Here is a 25,924-nt window from a genome sequence, read left to right on the forward strand (position 1 = left end):
TAAAGGCAGAAAAACCAGCGACTCTCCAGGAATGAAGGTTTGTGTTTCCCACCAGGAAAAGGCACCCTGTCTGCCTACTTTAGTGCATGCTGAGGGCAGAGGGAACAGGGGATGGGTAGTGGAAGAATGACATCATAAAGATGAACTACAGCTCTGTACCCATAACAGAAAGAAGGACTGTAGCAGATATGTATTTCTTCTTCCTTGCTTGTTACAGATTTGAACCCATTAACCAGTTATTTCCTTTTTCCCCTTTTCCTTTCTCCTCCCATATCATATAAAGAGTGATGGTGGTGGTTAACTTTAAATTTTATTTTTCAGGTCACATAATATCCAGGAGTGGTTGTGACAGAGCTAGAGGAGAAATTAACATCACCCAGAGATGGATAAGGGGAATGATAGGACTTTCTGTCTCCCCTTTTTTGGGCATCTTTACTGGAATGAAAAACAGTTGCCCCATGTTGGGTAGAAGTGTGATATTGTTATTATTATATGAAAATTAAGCATGGGTAGAAGGGTGATAATATTGAACCATCCTTGCATTTCCTAAATAAAGTCCATTTTGTCATAATGGTACCAATTCTTTTTTTACAACAATTTTTTAAATTGAAGTATAGCTAATTTACAATGTCATGTTAGTTTCAGGTATACTGCAAAGTGATTCAGTTATATATATATTCTTTTGTAGGTTCTTTTCCATTATAAGTTACTACAAAATAATGAATATAGTTCCCTGTGCTATACAGTAGGTCCTTGTAGTTTATCTATTTTGTATATAGATATTGGGTCCCAATTCTTTTAATGTGTTGCTGGATTACATTTGCTAATATATTATTTAGTATTTTTGTATCAATATTTATAACTAAAATAGGTAAATAATATTTGTGTAATTTTTATTAAGCTTTGGAATTAATGATGTATTGCCTTAATTAAAATAATTTGGAGGTTTCTTTCCCTCTTTTTCTGTGCCCTGGAACAGTATCCACATAATCTCTAAAGGTTTGTTACAATATTTTGCAAAATCATCTGAGTCTGATCCTTTAGGGGAAGCTATTGGCTCTTTGAAAACTACTTCTTTTATTAGAAATGTCTGTTTATATTTTCTCTCTTCTGGGATTTTTTTTTTTTTTTTTGCGGTACGCGGGCCTCTCACCACTGCGGCCTCTCCCGCCACAGAGCACAGGCTCCGGACATGCAGGCCCAGTGGCCACACGCGGCACGTGGGACCCTCCCGGACCGGGGCACGAACCCGTGTCCCCTGCATTGGCAGGCGGACTCTCAACCACTGTGCCACCAGAGAAGCCCCCGCTTCTGGAATATTTTTGATGAATAATATTTTTTTAGAAAATGATGAAGCTTTTCAAATTAGTTTTTTATGAACGACAAATGAATTAACGTGTATTTTCATCTTCCCTCCTTCCTTCTCTCAACTCTACCACTGAATTTTTGTTTTAGTCTTATTTCTACGCTAAATATATTCAACATTCACTACCTACCCCTCACTAAAATTTACTCAGTTATCCCTTGGTTGACTCAAGTTCATCCTCTAGTAATTTCTTTAAGAAGAGCTCATGATGTGAATTCCCTGGTGGTACAGTGGTTAGGACTCTACACTCTCACTACTGAGAGCCCGGGTTCAATCCCTGGTCGGGGAACTGGAATCACACATACACACACAAAAGAGCTTGTGAGAACAATATTTCCCGAGATCATACATGTTCAAAACTGTCTATGGTTTAGAGAATAAAAAGACAAGCCACAGTCTGGGAAAAACAATATTTGCAAAACATATATCTGATAAAGGACTTGTGTCCAAAATTTACAAAGAACTCTTAAAACTCAACAATAAGGGACTTCCCTGGCAGTCCAGTGTTTAAGACTCTGTGATTCCACTGCAGGTCGAGGAACTGAGATTCCACATGCCACACGGTGTGGCAAAAAACAACAACAACAACACCTTAACAATAAGAAAACAAACAACCCAATTGAAAAATGGAGAAAAGATTTGAACAGCCACCTCACCAAAGAAGACACGTGGATGGCAAAGAAGTATCTGAAAAGATGCTCAACATTACTTGTCATTAGGGAATTTTACATTAAAACAACAGTGGGTACCACTACACACTTATGAGATGGCTAAAATCCAAAACACTGGCAACAAATGCTGGCAAAAATGTGGAGCAACAGGAATTCTCATCATTGCTGGCGAGAATGCAAAATAGCACAGCTACTTTGGAAGACAAGTTGGCAGTTTCTTACAAAGCTAAACACAGGCTTACCTTACAATCCAGGTGAGGTAAGCATGACCTTACAACGCACCCAGGCGTTTACCTAAATCAAGAGAAAACCTAGATCCACACGAAAACCTGTACACGAATGCCCACAGGAGCTTTACTCATAATTGCCAAAACTTGCAAGCAACCGTAATGTCCTTCAATAGGTGAATGGATCAGCAAACCGTGGCACTTCCATGCAATGGAATATTATTCAGTGCTAAACAGAAGTGAGCGATCAAGCCAAACAGGAAATTTAAATGCACGTTTCTAGGTGAAAGAAGCCCGTCTAAAAAGGCTACATAGTATATGATTCCAACTCTGTCAGATTCCGGGGAAAGAGAAACTATTGAGACACTAAAAAGATGCCAGAAGGAGTTGGGAGTGGAGGAGAGAAAACTGTCAGCGACCTTTTTATAAAATCCTAACCCATGTTTTCTTTCCCTGACTATCTTGTGCCATCTCTTCTGGCATTCGATATGGGTCTGCAGACATCCAAGGCTAGCCTGATTTTTATCCCCTTTTAAGTGACTTGACTTTTTTCCTGGCTGTTCAAAAAATTCTGTATTTTTAAAAATTCAATAACTTGATCAGTTTTCCCTGCCATAGAGCTTTTTCTTTCCCTGTATAGAGTCAAGTCTCTTTTATCTCAGAAAAACTTTCTTGAAGTCATATATTTAAATGTGTGTTCCCCCAATTTCATTTTCATTTCTCTAATGTTTGTGATGTTTTCCTTCCATTGCTTCTTGAAATTCAGCCAGCTCTCATTCCATCTGCCCCTGTTGTCCCATAATCTCTTTTCTGAGCTCTTGCACCTCTGCCTTTGTATCTTCCTTCATCAGGATGATTGCTTAATTAATTTTTTTTAATCCCTAGGAAAATGTTCAATCGGTGTTTTCAGCTGCTCCCTGGCAAATTTTTTTCTGGTGGGTACTCTTCCTCTACTTGTGAATTTTATGGCTGTCTCCCACATTTTTTTCCCTTTGGTATATCTTCTCAGTGCTGTGCTAGTTACTGTCTTGGACTCGTCATTGAATGAGCTGGATTTTCCTAGGTCAATATTTGCACAGTGTCCTTCCCAGCATCACAGCCCAAAGGCTCTCTCCTCAGCTGCTTCCTCTAAATAAGGCCCAACTGTGGGAGTCTTTGTGGAGCCCCAACTCCTCTGCTTCACTGAACAAACAGTGAACAGAATAACCTCACTCCCTCCAGTTCCTGCTTCTTGCTCTACCCCGAGGATACACCAGAATGGTCCTCTCACCTTCCGGAACCATATTTTTGCTCAGACTTTCAGACAGCTGCAGCCCCTCCATCCTCTTGCCGTGTTCCCACCTTCCCTTTCTTCTAATCACAACCTCTGCCTAGTCACAGCTGGAATTTTGCTGTCTGTGGATAGGTCTATTTTCTCGTTTTACTGAAAATGGAATTTTCCATTCTCTTTATTGCTTTTATGTAATTTTCAAGCAAAGCATTTAAAGTTGACTTTTCTGCAGACGTGTTTGAATTGGAAGTCCCTTTTGGAGATTTGAGGATGTTAGAACGGCTAGCAGCAGTGGTTATGGCCTCATGGAGAAGCAGATCTGGGAGAAACATGCCAACGTGCAGAAAAAGACAGAGCATCCTAACAGCATTTGGGTTCCTTCCAGGAGGCTCAAAGATCAGCTCCACCCCTGTCCTTCACAAGGTTTGGTTTTATGAGTCAATAAATTCTTCTTTTGGTTTCTACCACTTCCAAAAAGGGAGTTCTGACTAATACAGGATGTAGCCACACTCCCCGGTAATCTTTTCCTTGTTTGCTTGGTTTCTCCAGGTCCCGCTGCCCCAGCCTGACACATAACACAAGGTGACTGTTGTCCCCCAGGAGGAGCATAAAATAGGTCACCACCATAAACCAGCATCACACGTGCCAGGATGCAAGAAACGGTCAACCGTTGGAAGCCTTACATCCTTTTACCCCGTCCAGCGGCATACCAAGTCCATCCTCCATGCCACGTTCCCTTTTTCCTCACCATGTTGTCTCTGCCCTGCATTCCCGTTCCACCTTGGACATCGTTTCCAGGCTTGACCGCTGATCCCAAGGCTGTATCCAAGCTCTCAGAGGGATGCATTGGCTAGTGGTCCTGGACCCACAGAAAAGGCATTTCAGAGATAGAGGGCTTCCTATAACATGATAAAAGATTCAAAGATTCTTTAAAGATATAACAACTGTAGAATTCTAGGAACTTAAATGAAATAACCTCAACAAACATAAAGGGAAAACTTGATAGAACTACAGAGAGAAACTACAAATCCACCATCATGGTGGGAGATTTCAACATGCTTCTTGCAATTACTAATCGATCAATGCCCCCCTCCCAAAATAGCAAAGATATGGAAGATCTGAAAAACCCAATTTTAAAACTTGATTTAATGACACATATAAAACCCTGCTCCAAAGAATTAAAAATTACGCAGTCTACTCAAGCACACCTGGAATCTATACTAAATTGGCTGAGTAACAGGATGGAGGCAAGTCTCAACAAGTCTCAAGGAAGGAATATCATATAGATCTCTCAACAAACCTCAGTGAGTAAGAAGCCATTAACAAGTAGAGAAATTTAAACATTCTTGTACAGTTGGAAATTTAAAAACCCACTTCGAATGTCTTATAAATCAAAAAAAAACAGCAACAGATTTTAAATATTTAGAATTGAGCAATATTACAAATATTACACATCAAAACTTGTAGGATGCAGCAAAAGCAGAACATAGGAGAAAATTTATATTCTCACGTCTTTTTATTAGAAAGCACAGACTGGACTTCCCTGGTGGTCCAGTGGCTAAGACTCCGTGCTCCCAAAGCAGGGGGCCCGGGTTCGATCCCTGGTCAGGGAACAGCTCCAGCCTCACTCCCTCCAGTTCCTGCTTCTTGCTCTACCCTGAGGATACACCAGAATGGTCCTCTCACCTTCCGGAACCATATTTTTGGATGCCGCAACTAAAACCCGGTGCAGCCAAAATAAATAAATAAGAAAAGTATAGACTAAATAGCCTTCTTTATAAGTTAGGAGTGGGGGCTTCCCTCGTGGCGTAGCGGTTAAGAATCCACCTGCCAATGCAGGGGACACGGTTCGAGCCCTGGTCTGGGAAGATCTCACATGCCGCAGAGCAACTAAGCCCACGCGCCAAAACTACTGAGCCTGCGCTCTAGAGCCCGTGAGCCACAACTGCTGAGCCCGCGTATGGCAACTACTGAAGCCCGCGCACCTGGAGCCTGTGCTCCACAACAAGAGAAGCCACCGCAACAAAGAGTAGCCCCTGCTCGCCGCAACTAGAGAAAGCCTGCGCACGGCAATGCAAGACCCAACGCAGCCAAAAATAAATTAAAATAAAATAAAATAAATAAATTTAGAAAAGTTAGGAAAAGAACAGAATAACTCAAAGAAAGCTGAGAGCCAAGATTAATTAAATAGGAAACAGAGACTCACCAGAGATTATCAGCAAAGCCAAAGGTTGTTTCTTTGAAATTGACTGAGAACACCAATCACGACAAAAATGCAATTCAGAAGGAAATATAACTTCAGATATAGCAGAGATTAAAAAGAAATAGAATACTATAAACAGTATTGGGACATTTGAAAATAAAAATAGAATGGACAAATTACTAGAATAAGTATAACTTTCCAAAAGTTACTCAAGAAGAAATAGAAATCTGAAAATTTTGTTATAGCAAAGCCTTGAAAACAACCCAACTGAGCATCAGAAGGAAAATTAAAATGGGAGAGAGGGAGATCGTAGTAGTCAAAAAATGGAACCCTTTTGCAGTTTTATATGGACATAAAAATATTTCTACATACATTGACATGGATACATCTCACAGACAAAATGTTGGGTGAATAAAAGCAACTTGTAGAATGATTTATAAGTAGGATATTATGTATGTAAAGTCTAGAAACACACAAAATAATGCTAGCCTTTGATAACGGGCACATACTACGTAAACAAATTAAAACACAAAAACTCATTAACTCCCCCCCCCCAAAAAAAAAAAAAAACCTCATTAACTTCAGGGCGGTTTGTTTACCTAGAAAGAGAAAGGGACAGGATGGGCTTGGAAACAGATGCGCTGGTGGCTTTAAATGAGTAGGTATCTCTTTAAAAATATATCAGCAATACATGCGGCCAAATATTAAGACCTATGAAAGCTAGATGCTGGGTATATGGATTATTTTTCTTCTGTTTTTCTGTAGGTTTGAAATATCTCTTAATATTAATTTTTTTATTAAAAAGAGACTAGGAGGTGAGGAAGTGAAGACAACGAAAAAGCAACTCAAAGAGTTTCGCTCTAAAGAGAAGCAAAGAAGCTGAGAATTCGCTGAAGTGGTCCGTGTTCCAGAGAGCGGGAGTCTGAGGCGGGAGTGGGGAGAGCTTGTTTGTAACTTGCGGGAATGGTTCAGCAGGGAGAGAAAACTCATGGGTGCAGAGGGGAGGGAAGCCCTGGAATCAGTGAGGAGGTGTGGGCTCCAGGGTCTTTGATAGGAGCAGAGAGGCTCCACCACCATTAACAAAAGGGAAGGAGAGGTGTGTGGTTGGAGATGCAGGCATGGGAGTTGGTACCTGGAGGTGGGAAAGTGAGTGTCTCCTTAGCTGCTGTAACGCCCATCTCAGTGGTTTAGCATCACAAAGCGTGTTTCTCACTCACATCCCAGTACACAGGAGGACAGGTTTCCTCAGTGGGGCGGCTTAGGGGTCCAGGCCCCTGCCATCCTCGGCTCTGCTGTCCGTTAGGGCCTCCTTAGGATCCCTTCCATCTGGCCAGCTGAGAAGTAAAGAGACAGAATGAGAGGGACCAAGTAGGACGCATTATGGCCAGGCCTGGACCCACACTACAGAAGCCAGTCACACTGACGCAACCTACCTCCAAGGGAGGCTGGGGTGTGAATTCCCCCACGATCGGTGAGAGGAGATGAGATCAGTGCCGATCCAGGTGGTCTCCACCACGGAATATGGGTCGGCGGGGCGGGGTGGGGGGGCTTCTCATCAGACCGGGACATTTTCTCAGTGAAGTAAGAAGCAAGGTCATTGACTGAAAGTGAGGAAGGATCAAGAGAGGGAAAATTATAAAACAACGATCTTGGAGAAATGGAGAGCAGATCAATGTATAGAACCTGCAGGAATGTCGGGCAGTTATGAAGAGTCACTTGAAGTTGGCCACAATTTTAAAGTCAGACAGGTCATCATGTGCTGGTGGGGTTTTTTTTGTTTTTTGTTTTTTCGGTACGCGGGCCTCTCACTGTTGTGGCCTCTCCCGTTGCGGAGCACAAGCTCTGGATGCGCAGGCTCAGCTGCCATGGTACACGGGCCCAGCCGCTCCATGGCATGTGGGATCTTCCCGGACCGGGGCACAAACCCGTGTCCCCTGCATCGGCAGGCGGACTCTCAACCACTGCGCCACCAGGGAAGCCCTGTGCTGGTGTTTTTGTTGTTATTGGAACTGCTTCATACAGCCACATCCACCTGCCTGGGTGCAGGACCAGAGCAAGAGGAAAAGAATTTAACTGGGGTTGGAGTTTTGCCTGGTGAGAAAGACAGAGGGAAAGAGGAGCAAGGGAATTCAGGGTACGAAAGGATTATAATTATAATTTTAATTATAGTTGCTTCAAGCTCGCCGAGAAGGGCAGTAAGCATGACAAGGGAAAGATAATTTGAAGGGACCACAAGGAGCCCCTGCAGTGTCCTCAGGAGACAAGCTTGCCTATGTGGCTGTGTCCAGGCAAGGAAACTCTGAGGAAGGTTTTGAACCACTGGACCTTGCATGATTTGCTTAAGAGCAGTCATGTCTGGGTAGGAGTCTGGGCCCCGTGCAGAAAAGCCTAGTGTGACCACCCCACTGTTGATGGGAGGCATCCCTGGATGGCACATGGGGTTCATTTTCCAAGAGGTTGGAAAGTTGGCTGCAACGTCTGTGAGAGGTAGATTCTCTCTTCTCCTTCAGTTTGCAAACCATACCGGGTGCATCAAAGTGTACTGGCAGCTTACTTGAATAAGTAGTTTTCATGTTTTCAATACGTAGTTTTGAAAAATGAAGACTCTCCTACATTTTTTTTAGATTTACAACTAGGAAACCTTCCTCATATTAACAATCCATTTATATGCATTTTCCTTAAAGTATTCGAAGGCCTATTTTCCAAGCACCGTTCTGTCCTGATTGGCTTTTTATTCTGAGAGGTTATGCAACATTCGCTTCATGATAGAACTTTGAGGTCAGTTCCTATCAAATGAGTCCTTCTGCAGATAGCACATTCAGTAGCCTTATCCTTTCGATGGAATACTGTACCATATGCTCAACTCTGAAAACCTTGAACACGCCAAAATCCATAAAGATTATAAAAGCAAACTAAGCTGTGAACCTATAGTACATGTAGGCATTTAGTTAAGGATAGCAATTCAAACTGACCGGCATCCATTCAAAACAAGTTCCTCCTTCAACCTTATTTTCACTTGAAATCTGCTAGAAGAAACAGCAAACTGAAATTTGTTTTATGCACAAGTTAATACCACTGGCTCAGCAAATACAAATTAGTTTTGCTTTGGGCAGGAGACTTTTCTTGTAATGGAAAAAATGCATTACCAAGTAAGAGGACAGATTTTTGCTTAGAGCAGGAGGCCCTTTATTATTGCCGCAGAAAACAAAAGCCTGGCTGCGTTGATGTTTGACACTCACCGTTACTGAAATCTACATGACGCTTCTTGCTGGGTTTTTGTACACGTGAATATTGTCAAGCTGTGAAAGAAAATGGCTGGAGGTGTGCTTTGTGTGAAAGGTGAGCAATAAAGTATTTGTACTTTCAAAAAAAAAAAAAAGTTTACTGGCATCGAGTAGAGAAGGATATGAAGAAAGCCCAGAAATTGCTGAAGATCCCTAAGAGCAACCAGATACCTATTGACCTCAAAAGCAAAACCAAGAAGATGGCATCATTTGTGAGGAAGAATGTTCCAGTGACGGGGGTACTTTTCGGAGGCTTTTGGCTTGGTATGGCATCCTTAGGAGGACGATTCCACTTCCATTGTCCCTGGATGGGTTTTTTCCCCTTCCATCGTTCATCAAAATGTGTCAGTTGTGTTTCCCAACCAGCAGACTCTACACTCCATCAAGAGACACTGAGTAGGAAATGGGGAGAGGACTTATAAAAAAAAGAGAGAGAGGGCTTCCCTGGTGGCGCAGTAGTTGAGAGTCCGCCTGCCGATGCAGGGGACACGGGTTTGTGCCCCGGTCAGGGAAGATCCCACATGCCACGGAGCGGCTGGGCCCGTGAGCCATGGCCGCTGAGCCTGCACGTCCAGAGCCTGTGCTCCGCAACGGGAGAGGCCACAACAGTGAGAGGCCCGTGTACCGCAAAAAAAAACACCAAACAACAACAAAAAAAAAACAAAAAAAAAGAGAGAGAGAGAGAGAGACTGTCTCCTCCTCCTCTTCTCCCGGGTCCTCCTCCCTGCCGTGGCAAATCCGAATGGCTTTCTACAGACATCTGTTGGTACAGGCTAACTAATATGGCCCTAACATGAACTTGATGACCATGGAAGAGACCCTTCTCCAGCACATGCCTCACTTGGCTAATCTCTAGGTCAGCAAGAATGTTTCTTCTCCCCCACACCTTGGATACTTACCAGAATTGTTCCAAGATGTGTCACCTTGGAGGTTGAGTGGATCCTCAAATGCTGTTCCAAACTGTTGATCTGGAAAAGAAGTAGCAAGTGCATAGACCTGGTTATTATGTGCTGCGTGGAAATTAACTCAAAGCATTTGCCTTTAAGTATGAAATATTTTGGCATCTAGGTTTCTACTTTCCTTTTTAGTTGGTTTTAGATTACAGAAACAGAACTGTTGGTACCTGCTATTATTATCCTGACCAAAATGGCAACATAAGCACTATAATTGAAAAATCTGAATATGGGCGAATTTATGCTAAATGTATGTGCTGAAGGTATGGTGTTTGGTGGAAGGTCCTTAGGGAAATCAGTTGATTTCCAGACGGTGAATCATTTAGGGGCATTAAGATATTATCCACGGGAGGACTTCCCTGGTGGCACAGTGGTTAAGAATCCGCCTGCCAATGCAGGGGACACGGGTTCGAGCCCTGGTCCGGGAAGATCCCACTTGCCACGGAGCAACTAAGCCCGTGCGCCACAGCTACTGAGCCTGCGTGCCACAGCTACTGAAGCCCGCGTGCCTAGAGCCCGTGCTCCTCAACAAAAGAAGCCACCGCAATGAGAAGCCCGCGCGCCACAGCGAAGAGTATCCCCTGCTCACTGCAACTAGAGAAAGACTGCACGCAGCAACGAAGACCCAACGCAGCCGTAAGTAAATAAATAAAAAGATATTATCCACAGGAAGCTTTCCACCATACAGGTGGAATGCATTCCATGGCTATTTCAAAAGAGTTTATTTTTGGCAAAACATGTGACTTCGGGGGGAAAAAGTTCTTGGAGTTTTATTTCATATAAAGGGTTTTAAGCTTTGAAATTTGAAGTTTTCTTCACCTCTTATTAAAACGATGGGGTAACCATAACTTTTCCGTACCAATTTTACTATTCCTGGTCCGTCAGCATAAAATGTAATATTTGAACTGGCATTTTTGAGAAGTAGCATTCCAGGCATTCAGAATTGAGAAAGATGGCACATAAGAAATGAATTATCCCATCACCCAATATTTTTTAAGTGATGAGGTCAATGAATTGGATAAGTGTCCCACCAGAATTTGCATCTTTTCATTTCCGATTTGAAATGTCTCCTTAATTATTAAAGGAAAACTCTGGTTTCCTCTATTCACAACAATTCTGACATCAAATGTGGGGGATTTTCACACACCAGTCAATTCTCAAACTCTGCATATGCCAGCGGGGTGTCCTACAATTCAATTATGACACCAGCTACCTGGAGTTAGCACAGACCCACAGGTTAAGCACTCGGTCCTACAAGACTGTCCCCACTTCAGATACCATCACAAGTCCTGGTTGTCACCTGGTCTTCTGACCAACCAGCTGTAAACCAGCCCTCATCAGGTTCAATAATCTGCTATGAGGGCTCACAAAACTCGGGGAAACACATTTGCTGATTTATTATACAGGATATGATAAAGGATATAGATGAACAGGCAGATGAAGGGTTTCATAAGGCAAAGTCCAGAGGGTCCTGAGTGCAAGAGCTTCTGTCCCTGTGGAGTTGAGAGGGCCCCACTCTCCTGATACTTGAATGTGTTTCCCAACCTACAAGCTCTCCAAACCCTGAAGTTTAGGGGGTTTATGAAGGCTTCACCACATAGGCATGATCAATTATTATTGATCAGTTATCAACTCAGTCTCCAGCCCCTCTCCTCTCCATGGAGGATGGAGGGTGGGACTGAAAGTTCCAAGTTTTTCATCATGGCTTTGTCTTTCTGGTGACCAGCCCCCATCCTGAAGCCATCCAGGAAGGACTCCACCAAGAGGAGCCTCATTAGAACAAAAGATGCTCTTATCACCAAGGAAATTCCAAGGGATTTAGGAGCTCTGTGTCAGGAACTGGGGACAGATACCAAATATATATTTCTTATTACATCACAGCTGTCTACTAAATTCCTATATGCACTTGGATATAATAGATATCTATTGTTTGGCTTGCGCATCCCTGCCTCCATCCCCCAATCACCACATTTCTGTAAACCCTCCCCCTCCTTTCCATGTGGTCACTACAGCAGATGCCATGCCATGACCCTACCCTTGGCTCCAGTTTATTGGCACAAAGTTAGCTGACCCAAAGAGAGCCAATCAGTGTCTTCCCTGGGAGTTTGGGGAGAAAGAGACGGGGTGGCGGGGGGAGAGAGGGAGAGAGAGAATATGTAGGCTATAAAACCCGGGAGTACTGTAAGCATGTGAACTAAAGAGCAATAAGAGAGAAGAATGAGGAAGATGCTCTGAAAAAAGCACGGCTGATACACAGAAAGAACTTCCTGGGTCCTCTATAGAGCTCCAGTCCCCCTTTCGAATCATGAGCCCCAGCTGCACCCCTGCCCCGAGATCCCATGAGACACCCCACAACCCTTCTGATAAACTCCTTCTTTGCTTACGCTGGTTCCCACTGGATTTCTGTCACTTACAAACAAAACAGCCCCTACTAAGTCCCCGGATCCGTTTCTGGAGTCTATTCCATGTCACTGATTCATCTGTCCATCCCCATGCCAGTGCCAAGTGTGGTTTAATTACTTACCTTCTATTTTAATATCTGATAGGACAAGTTCCCTGATTGTTGGGTTTTCTCCTGCAGGTTATTCTCACACATTTATTCATGTTGTCAAATTCCTAAAAAAAATTGCATAGGAATTTTGATTTGAATAACCTTGCCTTTGTACATTAATCTAGGGGAAATTAAAACCATCGCCCTATTGAGACTCCCGAGCCAAGGATAAGTTGGCTGCACTCAAGTATTTCTATGATCTCCATTAGAGTTTTACAGCTGTTTTTGTACACATCTTACACATTTCCTAAGTTCATTCTCAGGGGTCTTATGTATTGGTTGCTATTGAGCATCCTCTTGTTTCTTTCTGCAGTCTGGGGATAGGGCCTGCGGCAGACACCTCTGATGCCCTACATCACATCCCCCCGACTGCTTCCTATTTCAGCCACAGCAGAGGGGGTAGTGCCACGTGAGCTCGGGCAGGTCCTCCTGCTGACAGCATCCCACCTCCAGCATGAGCCAGCACCGCTAGGAGCTGCCTGGTCAGCCAAGTACAGCCCAGACCTGCCGAGGAGTGAACCCACAGGGAACAGGAGCTGTGGGGAAAGGCTCCAGCCACCCCTCCTTTAGGCTGGTAGCTCAGGAGATGCTGGGGAGTCCCATAGCCCAAAGCTCCTGGAGCACGCAACAACCCCGGTGATGCATCCCTACTGGTCTCTGGTTCCTGCCCCACTCGCCCTGTCTTCCCTCCTTCTTTCTAGAAACAGTTCCCAAGAAAACTCCCTCCCTCAAGCCTTTCTCTCAGGGAGAGACCCTTCTGCAAGAGACTCAAACCAAGACAGGCCTCCTGGGGGATTCTAACTCATGTGAGACAATGGAGTTTTCTAGGAGAATCACTCGAGCTGGTTGGTTTCCCTGCTGCCAAGAAACATCACAGCACCTTCACGCAGCATTGAACAGAGCTGGGAGTAGGCTGCCCTGTGTCTCTTCAGGTGAGAGTGATCCCGAGGGATAGTCCTCTCAGGGGACACAACGAGGGGCAGGAAAGGCTAACTTGGACATGGTTTCCTCTCCTCTGACTCTCCTTCCCAGCATGCACATGTGCGTGCGCACACACACACACACACACACACAGACAAACATAAACAGACATGCACACATACATACATGCAGAGACACACATATACACACAAACATACATACACATGCACACAGACACAAACATATACACATACATAAACATATACACAAACATACATACACAGAGAGACACAAACATAAATACCTACACACAGATACACACACACACAAACACACACGTCAATCTGTAACCCAAATATTCCTGAGTTTTCTAGCCTTTGGTGCCTTACCAGTCTCTTTAATACCTCTGACAAGCCTGTAACTCCACAACCCTGGAACCCTCCCTGGTCTGCCTCCCCCAAATCCAGGCCACAGCCCCTCTCTTTATTCCCCAAAGCAAGGTTAGCTTGAGGCAATAAAGAGGAAGGTAAGACAATGGCTGGAGAGGGACCAGGAGGTCAGGTGGGGAATTTTTGATGGGGAAGTCTTTGAACATGGAGAGCATCCATGGAGGGAGAGAGGATGAAAATACAGGAGAGGGCTTCCCTGGTGGCGCAGTGGTTGGGAGTCCACCTGCCAATGCAGGGGACACGGGTTCGAACCCTGGTCCGGGAAGATCCCACGTGCCGTGGAGCAGCTGAGCCCGTGCACCACAACTACCGAGCCTGCGCTCTAGAGCCCGCCGCAACTGAAGAGGGCCTGCACGCAGCGGCGAGGACACAACACAGCCAAATATGAAAACGAATAAATAAATAAAATTTAAAAAAAAATACAGGAGAAAAGCGACAATCACTGGAGTGATTTAAGGAAATATAGAGCAATGGCAGGGCTTTTTACTGGGGAGGATACTACATAGATGGGATTATATTGTATATATTATTTTGCAGCCTGGATTCTTTTACTTAATTTCCTAAAGACCTTAAGCATGAACTCCCACTTCCAACTATCCCCACAAATTTGCATCATACATTCCAGGCTCAACATTCTGCGGGACTTCCCTGGTGGCACAGTGGTTAAGACGTCGTGCTCCCAGTGCAGGGGGCCCGGGTTCGATCCCTGGTCAGGGAACTAGATCCCACATGCATGCCGCAACTAAGACTTCATATGCCACAACTAAGGAGCTCACGAGCCACAACTAAGGAGCCCACGTGATGCAACTAAGAGCCGGCGCAACCAAATAAATTAATTAATTAAATTTAAAACAAAAAAAACATCCTGGGAGAGAGGGTCCAGTGGGCAAAGTCTAAAGTACAAGCCCACCCCAGGTACACCAGGGAGCCGAGAGGGAGAATATTGTCCCCCTTGGGCTACTTATGGCCTCAAGTATGCACATCATGGGGGATTCCCTAAAACAGATGACAAATGTTTACTACAATATCCTGCTTCTCTGTTGGGTTGCTTCTTTTTCTTGTTATTGTAGGAGTTCTTTATACTCTGGATATTAATTGCTTGTTATAAATGTTGCAAATATTTCATCCAAGTCTATTGCTTGTTTCTAATTTTAGTGAAGTCAAATCTGCCCATCTTTTCTGGAGAAGCAAAATATCTTTTCCCCCATATTGCACTTGTAAAAAATCTATTATGGCCCATATTTTCATTAAATCATATCTGCAGACCTGCATTTTCTAATTCAGCTGAGGTGAATAAAATATGTACAAAAGCTGAGAGAATAGTATGATGAACACCCATGTACCATCACTCGCTTCAACAATTATCAACATATGACCAGTTTTGTTTCTTCTACACCCATCCCAACCTGTCCCCCTGACCCTGCTGAATTATTTCAGAGCACATCCCAGACATGTAATTTCACCTGTAAATATTTCAGCATGCATCTCTAAAATACAGAATCTTCTGTTTTTAACTTAACCATAATACATACTATATACCAAAAATAACTGACAGTAATGCCTTATCCAGGTAATATTCAGAATTACCTGATACTCACATAATGTCTTTTTACAATTGGTCTGTTCAAATCAGGAGCCAACGTCCCCATGTTGCACATACAGGATATGCCTCTTAAGGCTCTTTTAATCTATAACAATCCCCCCTCCCTCTTTTTTTTCCCCTTGTCATTTATTTGTTGAAGAAACTGGAAATTGGCTCTGTAAAATCTTCCCCTTTTGGATTTGACAGAATGCACACCTGTGTGCGTGCTCCCCTCCCCACTAAATTTCCTGTAAACTAGTAGTTAGCGCTAGAAGCTTAATTAGATTCAAGTTCAGGGTTCTCTGAGAAAAGTCGTTCTCAGGTGATGCTGTGTAGTCCCTATGGCATCAAAATGGGAGCTACATAATGTCTGCAATGTTTTTAAATTGACCTTCTCCTTTCTAATCATTTTATTCTTATTTCTCGCTCTGGATCGACCTCCAGAAGTAGTCCAGGCGATGATTCACCTCCTTTTCTGGGTTCTATTTCTCATCTCTCCCCATTAAGAATCCCAGCAGAGTGGAGGTTGAGATGTGCATGAACGTTTTTCCTTCTGTACCAAAGATAAGGTGTGAGCTTCTCTCACTCACAGTTCTCAGCTTCAGTCTATTCAAGGTCCTCTCAGTGATGCCCCCTTTCACCCTGCTCACGTCCTAGTCTCCTCCCTTCCTTAAAGCAACCGCTTGAATGGGGTAGACGTGTCCTTGAAAATGTATGGATCCTTGAAATGTACGTAGTGCTACTGTGTGTGTAGGCTATTGATTTTTTTTTTTTTTTTTTTTTTTTTGCGGTACATGGGCCTCTCACTGTTGTGGCCTCTCCCGTTGCGGAGCACAGGCTCCGGATGCACAGGCTCAGCGGCCACGGCTCACGGGCCCAGCCGCTCCGCGGCATGTGGGATCTTCCCAGACCGGGGCAGGAACCCGTGTCCCCTGCATCGGCAGGCGGAATCTCAACCACTGCGCCACCAGGGAAGCCCTAGGCTATTGATTTTTATCAGTGTTCTTGAGTTCCAGGCAGTATTCTATTTTTTAGTTTTTTCATTCAATGCTGATTTTAGGTGTCTCTTATTATTGTATGGACATGTAGTCACTGGGGTTTTTTTCTGTGCAATATGCTTTAAACTTTTTTTCCCAGCTTTGTTGAAGTACGATTGACAAATAAAAATTGTATGTTTTTAGATTGTACAATGTGATTTTTTTAAGGTATACAACATGGTGATTTAATCATATACATTGTAAAATGGTTCCCATGATCAAGTAAATTAACATATCCATCACCTCACATGGTTACCAATTTTTTGGTGTGAGAACAATTAAGATTTACTCTCTTAGCAAATTTCAAGTATACAATATGTTATTGCTAACTATAGTCACCACGCTGTACATTAGATCCCCAGAACTTATTCATCTTATGACTGAAACTTTGTATCCCTTGACCAACATCTCAGCATTTCTGCCACCTCCACCCCCAGCCCCTGGCAACCACTATTCTACTCTCTGGTTCTATGAGTTTGACTTTTTTAGATTCCACATATAAGTGAGATCATACAGGTTTTGTCTTTCTGGGACTGGCTTATGTCACTTAGCATAAACAATGTCCTCATGGTTCATCCATGTTGTCACAAATGGCAGGATGAGGATTTCCTTCTTTTAGGGCTAAATAATATTCCATTGTGTGTGTGTGTGTGTGTGTGTGTGTGTATATATATATATATATATATATAATTTTCTTTATCCATTCATCCATCAACAGACACTTGGATTGTTTCCGTATCTTGGCTATTATAAATAATGTTGCAAGGAACATGAGGATGCAGGTATCTCTTCAAGATACTGATTTCATTTCCTTTGGTTATATACCCAAAAGTGGGATTGCTGGATCATATGGTAGTTCTAGTTCTAATTTTTTGAGGACCCTCCATGCTCTTTTCCATAGTGGCTGCGCCATAATTGCTGTCCCTAAATGCTGGACCGTAGCCCTTCAGGCACAAGCACCACATTATACTAACAGCGGGCACCTAGGTCGCCTCTAGTTCCTGCTATCCAAACAGCACTGCCGTGAACATCTCCACAGTGTCCCAGTGAGAGAATTTCTCTGGTATGTATACCCAGAAGTAGGACTGCAGGAATCGTGGTATACATGCACTTTTAATTCCACGAAATACCTTGCGGAATGGCTATTCCAATTTATGCTCCCATCAGCGTGCATAGAAGTTTCCCATTTCCCCCACATCCTTGCCAGCACTTGACTTTTCCTCTCTCATTTTTGTCAACTGAATGGGTGTAAAGGGATGGTTCACTGATGTTTGTTTTAAGTTGCATTTCTCTCCCTACTAGTGATTATAAGCATGTCTTCATATGCACATTGGACCCCTGGGGTTCCTCTTCTGTGAACTGCTGTTTATATCCTTGGCTATTTCCCTAGTAGATTTCCTATCTATTTCTTCATCTCTGGGCTCCTTTGGTGCTGAATGTCTTCTGTTTGTCCCTCCACATCCACTGTCTACCCTTCTCCATGTCATTCTGTGGCCTCAGAGGCTGAGCTGTATGGCTGCATCAAAGTGTTCCCTTGCCATCTGGCTTCAAGCCCTGGAAGGAGATCAGAGGGAGGAAGAGGAGGGAAATGAAGATACTGACTCCCCAGCTCCCTCCCTGCTGGGTAGCTGTGGGCTAACTGCCTTCTGCAACCACAAGTCACAGACTGAAAAAGTCACGGCTCCCGGAGGCCCTCTCCATGCAGCTTTCTCTTTCTCTGGGCTCCTGAAGGTGCCACCAGCTCGCCACTGTTGGGATACCTGGGTCCCTGCCCTATTTCTCACGGCTTCCTTAATCCTGCTTACAGGATTTTGTAAATCATCTCTTTATTAAAACACCTTCCAATTACCCATTTCATATATGCCATCTGTTTCTTACTGGGAGCCTAACTGATACATTGTCACTGAGCTGAAATTTTTAATTTGCACACTGTCAATTTCACTGATTTTGTGTGTGTGTGTGTGTTATGGTATGTGCTTTGGGGTTCTTATTTTTGAAGCCCTTCTGTACTCATAGGTAAAAGATTTTCCTTCCTTTTTTCCCATTATTTTTGTAATTTTACCTTTTATATTAAGTCTTGAATCTATCCAGCATCCACCTTTGCATGTGTTGTTGGGTATCAATTTTTTTTTCTTAATATGGAGAGCCACTTTTCCCAATAATGTCTTTCCTCCACCAACTTGAGATGCCTACCTTATTATATATTAAGTTCCCATTTATGCATAGTTCTGTCTCCAAGCCCCCTGTTCCATACCATTGGTCTATTTGTCTGTTCTGTAAAATTACCATACTGTCTTTATGAATATGGCTTTGCAATATATTCTAATGCCTGGTAAATCTGGTTTCCCTTTCTTTCAATTTTTACCCTTTTTTTTCCCAAATTGACTTCTATCGTTTTTTAAAGAAATCCAGCTGAAACTTGTATTTTTATCACGTTGAATTCCTATATGAATTTGGCAAGGATTTTAATTTTGTTCTTGTATATTCTTTATATGTCACTGTGAAGATAGGTAACAGATACACCTCCTAAATCCTCTTATTAGGTCTAATTGTTTATTGATATTGATTTTCCATGTGAACGATCATATTGTTTTACCTCTTTCCTTCATAGATATACTTTTCTCTCTTTCTCTTCTCACCTTCCTCTTGCCTAGAATGTGTCACAGCTGGAGTGGGGCAGTCATCTTGGAACAGGTGATAGAATTCATATGCTGAGAACAGTAGAGCAACAATACAGAAGCAGCCAAGGCCCTAAAAGATTTTATCATAAATAGGTGTGGAGCTTCTGCCAAGTGCTTTTTCTGCAACATGTAATCTTTTCTTTTGCGCTCCATTAATGTAGTCTTCTGTACTCCCTGTTTCTATCTTATGAATAGATTTTTCTGTTGTTAAAGCATCTTTGAGTTCTTACTCAAGGCATAGATGATACTTGAACATGTTATCTCTCTTAATACACCATTTAATTGGGCTAGTTAATTTTTTATATAGGAATCTTACATTTTTTGGTCATTATAGCGAAAATACTCTACTTGAAATTTGTTAAAACTTGCCTTATGGGGGCTTCCCTGGTGGTGCAGTGGTTAAGAATCCGCCTGCCAATGCAGGGGACACGGGTTCGAGCCCTGGTCCAGGAAGATCCCACATGCTGCGAAGCAACTAAGCCCATGAGCCACAACTACTGAACCCGTGCTCTAGAGCCTGTGAGCCACAACTACTGAGCCTGCGTGCCGCAACTACTGAAGCCCACAAGCCTAGAGCCCGCCCTCCGCAACAAGAGAAGCCACCGCAATCAGAAGCCCACGCACCGCAATGAAGAGTAGCCCCCGCTGACTGCAACTAGAGAAAGCCCACGTGCAGCAACGAAGACCCAACACAGCCAAAAATAAAAATAAAATAAATAAATTTATTTTTTAAAAAAACCTGCCTTATGGCCCAGTATTTGCTGAATTTTTTAAAAAATGTACCAGTATACTTGAAAAGAATGAGTATTCTGTAGCTGGTGAGTGCACTATACTAAATGTGTCCATTGGATCATTATACTTCAACCTGGCATTCAAAACATCTGTATACTTAGTGATTTTTCAGTCTGCTTGATACATCAATTACCGACAGAGGTGCATTCCAATCTCCTACTATGAATATAGATTTGTCTTTTTGTACTTCCAGATTTTTTATTTCATGTATTTTGTGGCCATGTTATTCTGTGCACATATATTTAACACTGGTGTATCTTCCTGTTGAACTAAACCTTTTATCATTAGGAAGCGACCCACTTTATCTCGAATAATAATTTTTGTTATAAAGTGTACTTTATAAGAAAATTATCTGGGGACTTCTTTGGTGGTCCAGTGGTTAAGACTCCACGCTCCCAATGTAGGGGTCCTGGGTTCGATCCCTGGTCAAGGAACTAGATCCCACATGCATGCCACAACTAAGACCTGGCACAACCAAATAAATTAATTTTTAAAAATAAGATAATTATTTGGTTAGAATTTTCCTAACATATCTTTCTCATACTTTCAACCTCTCTCTTTAGATGTGTCTCTTGGGCATGTGGTTGGACTTTACCTTTCATTCTGTCTGTAAGTTCATGTCTTTTAAAAACATAATTTAGGGAATTCCCTGGCAGTCCAGTGGTTAGGACTTGGTGCTTTCACTGTAGTGACCCGAGGTTCAATCCCTGGTCAGGGAACTAAGATTCCCGCAAGCCGCACGGTGCAGCCAAAATAAATAAATAAAGAGGTAGATAGATAGATAGATGACAGATTATTTAGTCTTTTGTATTTAATATAATCATCAACATATTTGGGTTCATAACTCTTTATTTTGATTTTTCTTATCTACCTGTTCTGTTTTTCTCTCCTTTCCTGCCACCCTTTAGATTGTTTTTTCTTCATTTTTTCCCCTTTATAAATTTGGAAGTTAAAAGCTCTGTTTCTAAGGGATTAACCTAAAAATTACAACAATGGTAGGAGAAACTGTCTGTACTCTGCTGTTTCAAATCAGAGAGTGTTACATAATTATATCCTCCATATCTGTTCTTCTGTAACCTTTTTCCTTTCTAAAATCATGTACCTGTATTTCCTTTATTCTCCTTCATATTTGTTATTTACCTTTTCCAAGAATCAGATTTTGTTTTTACTGATGATATCTACATTTTTATTTTCTAGTGCATTAAGTTTTGCTTTTTTCAAGTGTCTTAAGTTAAAAATAAGCTTATTTCCATTCAGCCTTTCCTATTTTTTTAATAAATGTGCTTAAGGCTATATACTTTTCCTCTGGGGAATTGCTTTATACGGTCGCACAATCTCAGTCTGTAGTGTTCTCCTTGTTCACTTCTAAACCACTTGACTGTTTCATTTTTATTTTTTTTAAACTCAAGTTATCTAGAAAGATGGTGAGTCATGTATACGTTGATAGATCTTTTTTAGCTATACTTTTGTGTTTATTTCTAACTTGATTTTATTGTGGTCAGAGCACTGATTCTTTTTAGAATTAGTGGAGGTCTCATCTGTGGGTTAATTTGCCCATTTTGGTTGATAAACCCATAAGCGTCCATAAAGTCTTCATCTGTTTGTCCTGTTAACTCCCATCTGGGTTGTGGATTCTATTTGCTGTGGTTTTCTCTTCCATGGTATTGGTTTTCCTCCCATGTTGGTGATTCTGGGTTGTGGGTTCACCTTTGCATTTGTTGTTATTTGTTCCCTAACTGTGGATGCTGCTTCTGTTCACACTGGGGTGGTTCTATTCCTGGGGGCATGGCTGGAGGTAGGATGATCCCAGTGAAACCAAGCAGGACCCTGCGGGGACCTCCCAGGTACAAAAGCCCCTCCATGTCCCCCGTCTCTTGTTTATAAAAAAAATAATAATAAAATGCTGTACTCTCCCAAGCCTCCCCTGAGTCACAAAAAAACAAGCTTAAGAAGTTAATGATTAGGACAATAGAATCACAGAATCTTTAGTTCCTCCCTGAAGGACATAGACAATAGTGTCTGAGGCACACTCCTGAGTTGTTTTGCAGATACTAAAACCACCACCAAATGGAAAAAGTTAACTGCACAATGACCAGACTGTAGTCATGACACAAGCTGCTCCACCTTGTACGATTCAAGGACTGGCCTCAAGGAAATGGGAACAAACCGACCCTGGAACTGAAGACTAACTATACTTGAAACAATCAAGATGATGCTGATCAGACCTCCGCATGACCAATTTCAAGGCGATTATCAGAGCTAACTGTGCTGTTCTGCATGTAGCCCCCTGCCCTGCCTATGTACCCATGACACTCCCCTTTAAAAGCCCGTGCGCCCTGATCAGCAAGGGGAAGTTGGTTCTTTGACACATGAGTCCACCTCCTCCCCAGGACTGCCAGCTTCCTCAGTAAAGCTATATTTCCTTTTACCCAGCACTTGTCTCTCAGGATTGGATCCTTGAGAGACGAGCAGTCCAAACTGAGTTCAGTATCATCAGTAACAAATGCCGCTTTACAGCTGAGACTCAGGGAGCAGAATAACTTGCCCTGACTCACATACCTGTAAATAACAAATCCAGGCCACCTGGCCCAAAGCCCAGACAGTTCTCAGGATGACCCGCTGCCTGCCCAAGGCTATCTAGTGCCAACCAGCCCAATCCCAATTCCTAATCCCCAACAAGAAGACAACTCAAAATATTTCATATATTTCTCTTCTTTTTACTCTAAAAAACAAGTTGACAATAATAACCTGCAAACCACAGAAAGTGGCATGGGTTTCAATCTCTTCGCCCCTCCAAACATCAGTCTACATTCCTCAGACACTACCCTTCCCTCTAAATCTTAGATGAAAATCCAGAAGCCCCCAGATAGGAGGGTCCCCAAACCAGGAGCCCTATGGCAGGTAAAGGCATTGAGGAAATAAATTAGGGGGAGAGGAGGCTGCTAGTTTTCGCTGTCCCTGTCCCGCTGTGTCTCGCAGACCCACCGGTAGGGCCTCTGACAGACGTCATCGTTCCAGCGGCCGTCGTCTGTGAAGTGGGCACAGTCCTCACCTCCTCCGAGCCCGTGCCCATACCAGTCGTCCGGCTGCTCCGGTCTCCAGTTCCTAAAGAGACCAGATGGATGCAGGCCCGAGGGGCCCAGACCCTCAGACAAGCCGAGCAGCCCCTGGCGCCCTGGGACCCGCCAGGCTGGGACGCAGGCCAGGCTGGGGCACAGGCGGAGGGCAGAGCTGTGGGGCGCACACACTCACTTGAAGCCCGACTCATAGTCTGTCCCGTCCACCCATTTCCAGGGCCCGTTTTGGTCAGTGAGGCCCATCCAGGTGTTCACAGGGCCCATGTGGTGCTGGATAAATTTCTGGGGAGAGAGGAGGGGCTGGTGATCTCTCCTTAGACCTGCCAGCCTCCCAGCCGTGCCCCGCCTGGCCCTCACCTGCTCCTCCCAGGAGCCCACCACCACCAGGTGGGCGTCCTCCAGCTGGCAGTACTTCTCAGCCTCGGGCCAGGGCTTCCCCGAGCGAGAGAACCAGTAGCATTTGCCTTCAAAGTCCACCCAGTTCACCGGGCAGCAGGTCCTTTCAGAGCCTGGGGGGGTGGGGGGTGGGGGCGGGGGCAGGCAGAGGGAGGGTGAGGGGCTGAGGGGAAGTGGGCAGGAAAGCGGGGCTGGGCAGCACCCACCCCCTCACCGTTGCCCTGGAGGACGGCCATCTGACAGCTCAGGCTTCGCAGGTCAGACACAAACTGCTTCACGTGGAGCAGCAAGCTGGAGTGATCTGGGGAGACGGAGGGCAGAGAGGGAGGGGAATGAGTGGGGGAGGGGACTGGGAAGGCTCTGTCGTCTGCGTGCTGGGGCGTGAAGATGGATCACAGATGCTCCTGCCGTAAGGCCCCTTGGTTTGGCCTGAGGGACCCCTGTATCCTGCATGCGGAAGCGCGCGCACGCACGCTCCCTCGCTGACCTTCACTCAGGTCCTGCTGCTGTTTCTCCAGTTGGGACTCCAGGGACTTCATCTTTCTGCCCACATTTCCTCCTAGAGGAGAGACTTGCTCAGTGTCCCAATGTCCCTACATTCCCAGCCCCCCCAGCCCCAGCCCTCCTCACCCTGGACGCTCAGGGCCTTGACCTTGGCCTCCGTGCTCACTGTGAGGTTGCTGAACGTTTCTCTCAGGGCCCGCAGCTCCTCCTGCAGCTTGGAGTCTGGGCAGAAGAGGGTGTGGATAGGACAAAATTAGGAGGTTGTGTCAACCATCACAGCAGCCAGCACGTCCCCTACCCACCCACCCTCAACATTGCTCCCTTCCCAGCCCACCCCCAGGGAACCCACTCTGGGATCCGATCACACAGACAACCACCAGCAGCAAGAGGCTAAGGCCGATGGAGATCAGGATGAGGCTGGGTCCGGAGCAGAGACGCCGAAAGAGTGAGTGGGGAGGAGGCGGCCCTGCAAAAGGAGAGGGCATCAGGAGCCTGGGGCAGCTCTGGGGTCCTAGAAGGAGGGCAGTCTGAGCCTCCTCTAGCCGACTAGGAGGAACGTTATACATGAAGAAGTTTGGGCGGTGGGCGGCCCGGAGAAGCCAGCGGCAACCGGAGGTGGGGAAAGGCGCGAAGCTTTGACCCGCCGGAGCCCTACCCAGGCCCTGGGCCTTTGCTGACACCTGCTGGCCTGGCTGAGTCACTGCAGCCTCAGAACTCAGCCTGGAGGATGGACGGAGTTTGCGAGCTGGAGGAGACTGGGGGCGGGGGGGGGGGGGGGGGGCGTCTTGCAGGTGGGGCAAGAGCAGTGGATTTCTTGGTCGCCCCTCGAATCCCACTCCTCTTTGGCTGCGCACAGGGAAAGAGGCGGAGTAGCCAGACTTCAGGTCCCTCAAGTTGCTCCCACCCGGGAGCCCTGTCCCAGTGAGCTGGAATATGGGGGCTTCCCCTCCATTTTTGCCGGCAGTCCCTTCCCCCATCGAAGGTCGCTGCCCACTCCCATCCACCAAGAACTTCATCCTGGCTCAGCCGAAGCAACATCCCTGCTCGCAGGAGAAAGAAAGGGGGCTTGCTTTTTTTTTTTTTTTTTTTTTTTGCGGTACGCGGGCCTCTCACTGTTGTGGCCTCTCCCGTTGTGGAGCACAGGCTCCGGACGCGCAGGCTCAGCGGCTATGGCTCACGGGCCTAGCCGCTCCGCGGCACGTGGGATCTTCCCGGACCGGGGCACGAACCCGCGTCCCCTGCATCGGCAGGCGGACTCTCAACCACTGCGCCACCAGGGAAGCCCGGGGCTTGCTTTTTGATGTAAGAGAGCCTCATCCTCCCCCAATCAGAGATCCCTCAGAGCCGTCCCAGAAATCTTCCCCTTGACCAAACTGATCCCTGACACCCATGCACTCACACACACTCACACAGTTGGCCAAGGCTCACAGGGTGTTGAAAGAGGAAAGAAGAAGGAGGCCTAACTTCTTCCAGTTAGTCCCACGGCCCTGGGCGCCCCCGTCCCCAGGGTCCTGAGAAGTCGGTGACAAGGTGAGGGACAGGAGGGTCATGCAGAAGCCTGGGGGCAGCCGTCACCAAGAAAGGAAATCCAGCCCTACACCCTGCACCTCCCCTAAGAGGGGCGGCTCAGATGCTGTGTCCCTGTGAGTGGGGCAGACCAGGGAGAGTCGGGGTTACAGAAAGAAGCAGGAGCTGAGTGGAGAGAGCGAGAGCCACCTAATGCTCGCCTTTCAGAAATGGGGGGAGGCCTCCCCTCACTTTTTCTGTGCTGATGGTCATTCTCCTCGTTGTCCAGATGCTGAAGATCTTGGTACTCCTTTGTCATGGTAGGGCTGGCTGGACCTGGGACCAGGTCAGGGCTGGGGTTAGGGCTGAGGCTACGGCTGAACAGAGTTGGGGTGTGTGGTCCAGTCCCTTTCTAGGTGATCAGCAGGAGACCTTTCTTCTTGCTCCCATTCCC

General features: G+C 45.0%; 1 protein-coding gene and 1 pseudogene across 1 annotated transcript; one reads left to right on the top strand and one right to left on the bottom strand.

Moving 5' to 3' along the window:
- The first annotated feature begins 7,117 nt into the window (after positions 1-7,117).
- On the top strand, positions 7,118-12,928 carry LOC113632892 (FUN14 domain-containing protein 2-like; annotated as a pseudogene).
- Positions 12,929-22,688: 9,760 nt separating this feature from the next.
- On the bottom strand, positions 22,689-25,835 carry ASGR1 (asialoglycoprotein receptor 1). Its single transcript, XM_027130831.1, has 8 exons — positions 25,723-25,835; positions 24,314-24,430; positions 24,091-24,186; positions 23,948-24,019; positions 23,675-23,761; positions 23,422-23,573; positions 23,240-23,346; positions 22,689-23,092 (listed from the first exon to the last, which is right to left on the bottom strand). The coding sequence occupies exons 1-8, from the start codon at positions 25,787-25,789 to the stop codon at positions 22,930-22,932; spliced, it is 861 nt and encodes a 286-aa protein (XP_026986632.1). The 5' UTR covers positions 25,790-25,835; the 3' UTR covers positions 22,689-22,929.
- Positions 25,836-25,924: the final 89 nt, after the last annotated feature.

This window comes from Aethalodelphis obliquidens, unplaced genomic scaffold (assembly GCF_003676395.1).
Source record: "Aethalodelphis obliquidens isolate GAN/ISIS:26980383/991018 unplaced genomic scaffold, ASM367639v1 scaffold38, whole genome shotgun sequence".
NCBI classification, from domain to species: Eukaryota; Metazoa; Chordata; class Mammalia; order Artiodactyla; family Delphinidae; genus Aethalodelphis; species Aethalodelphis obliquidens.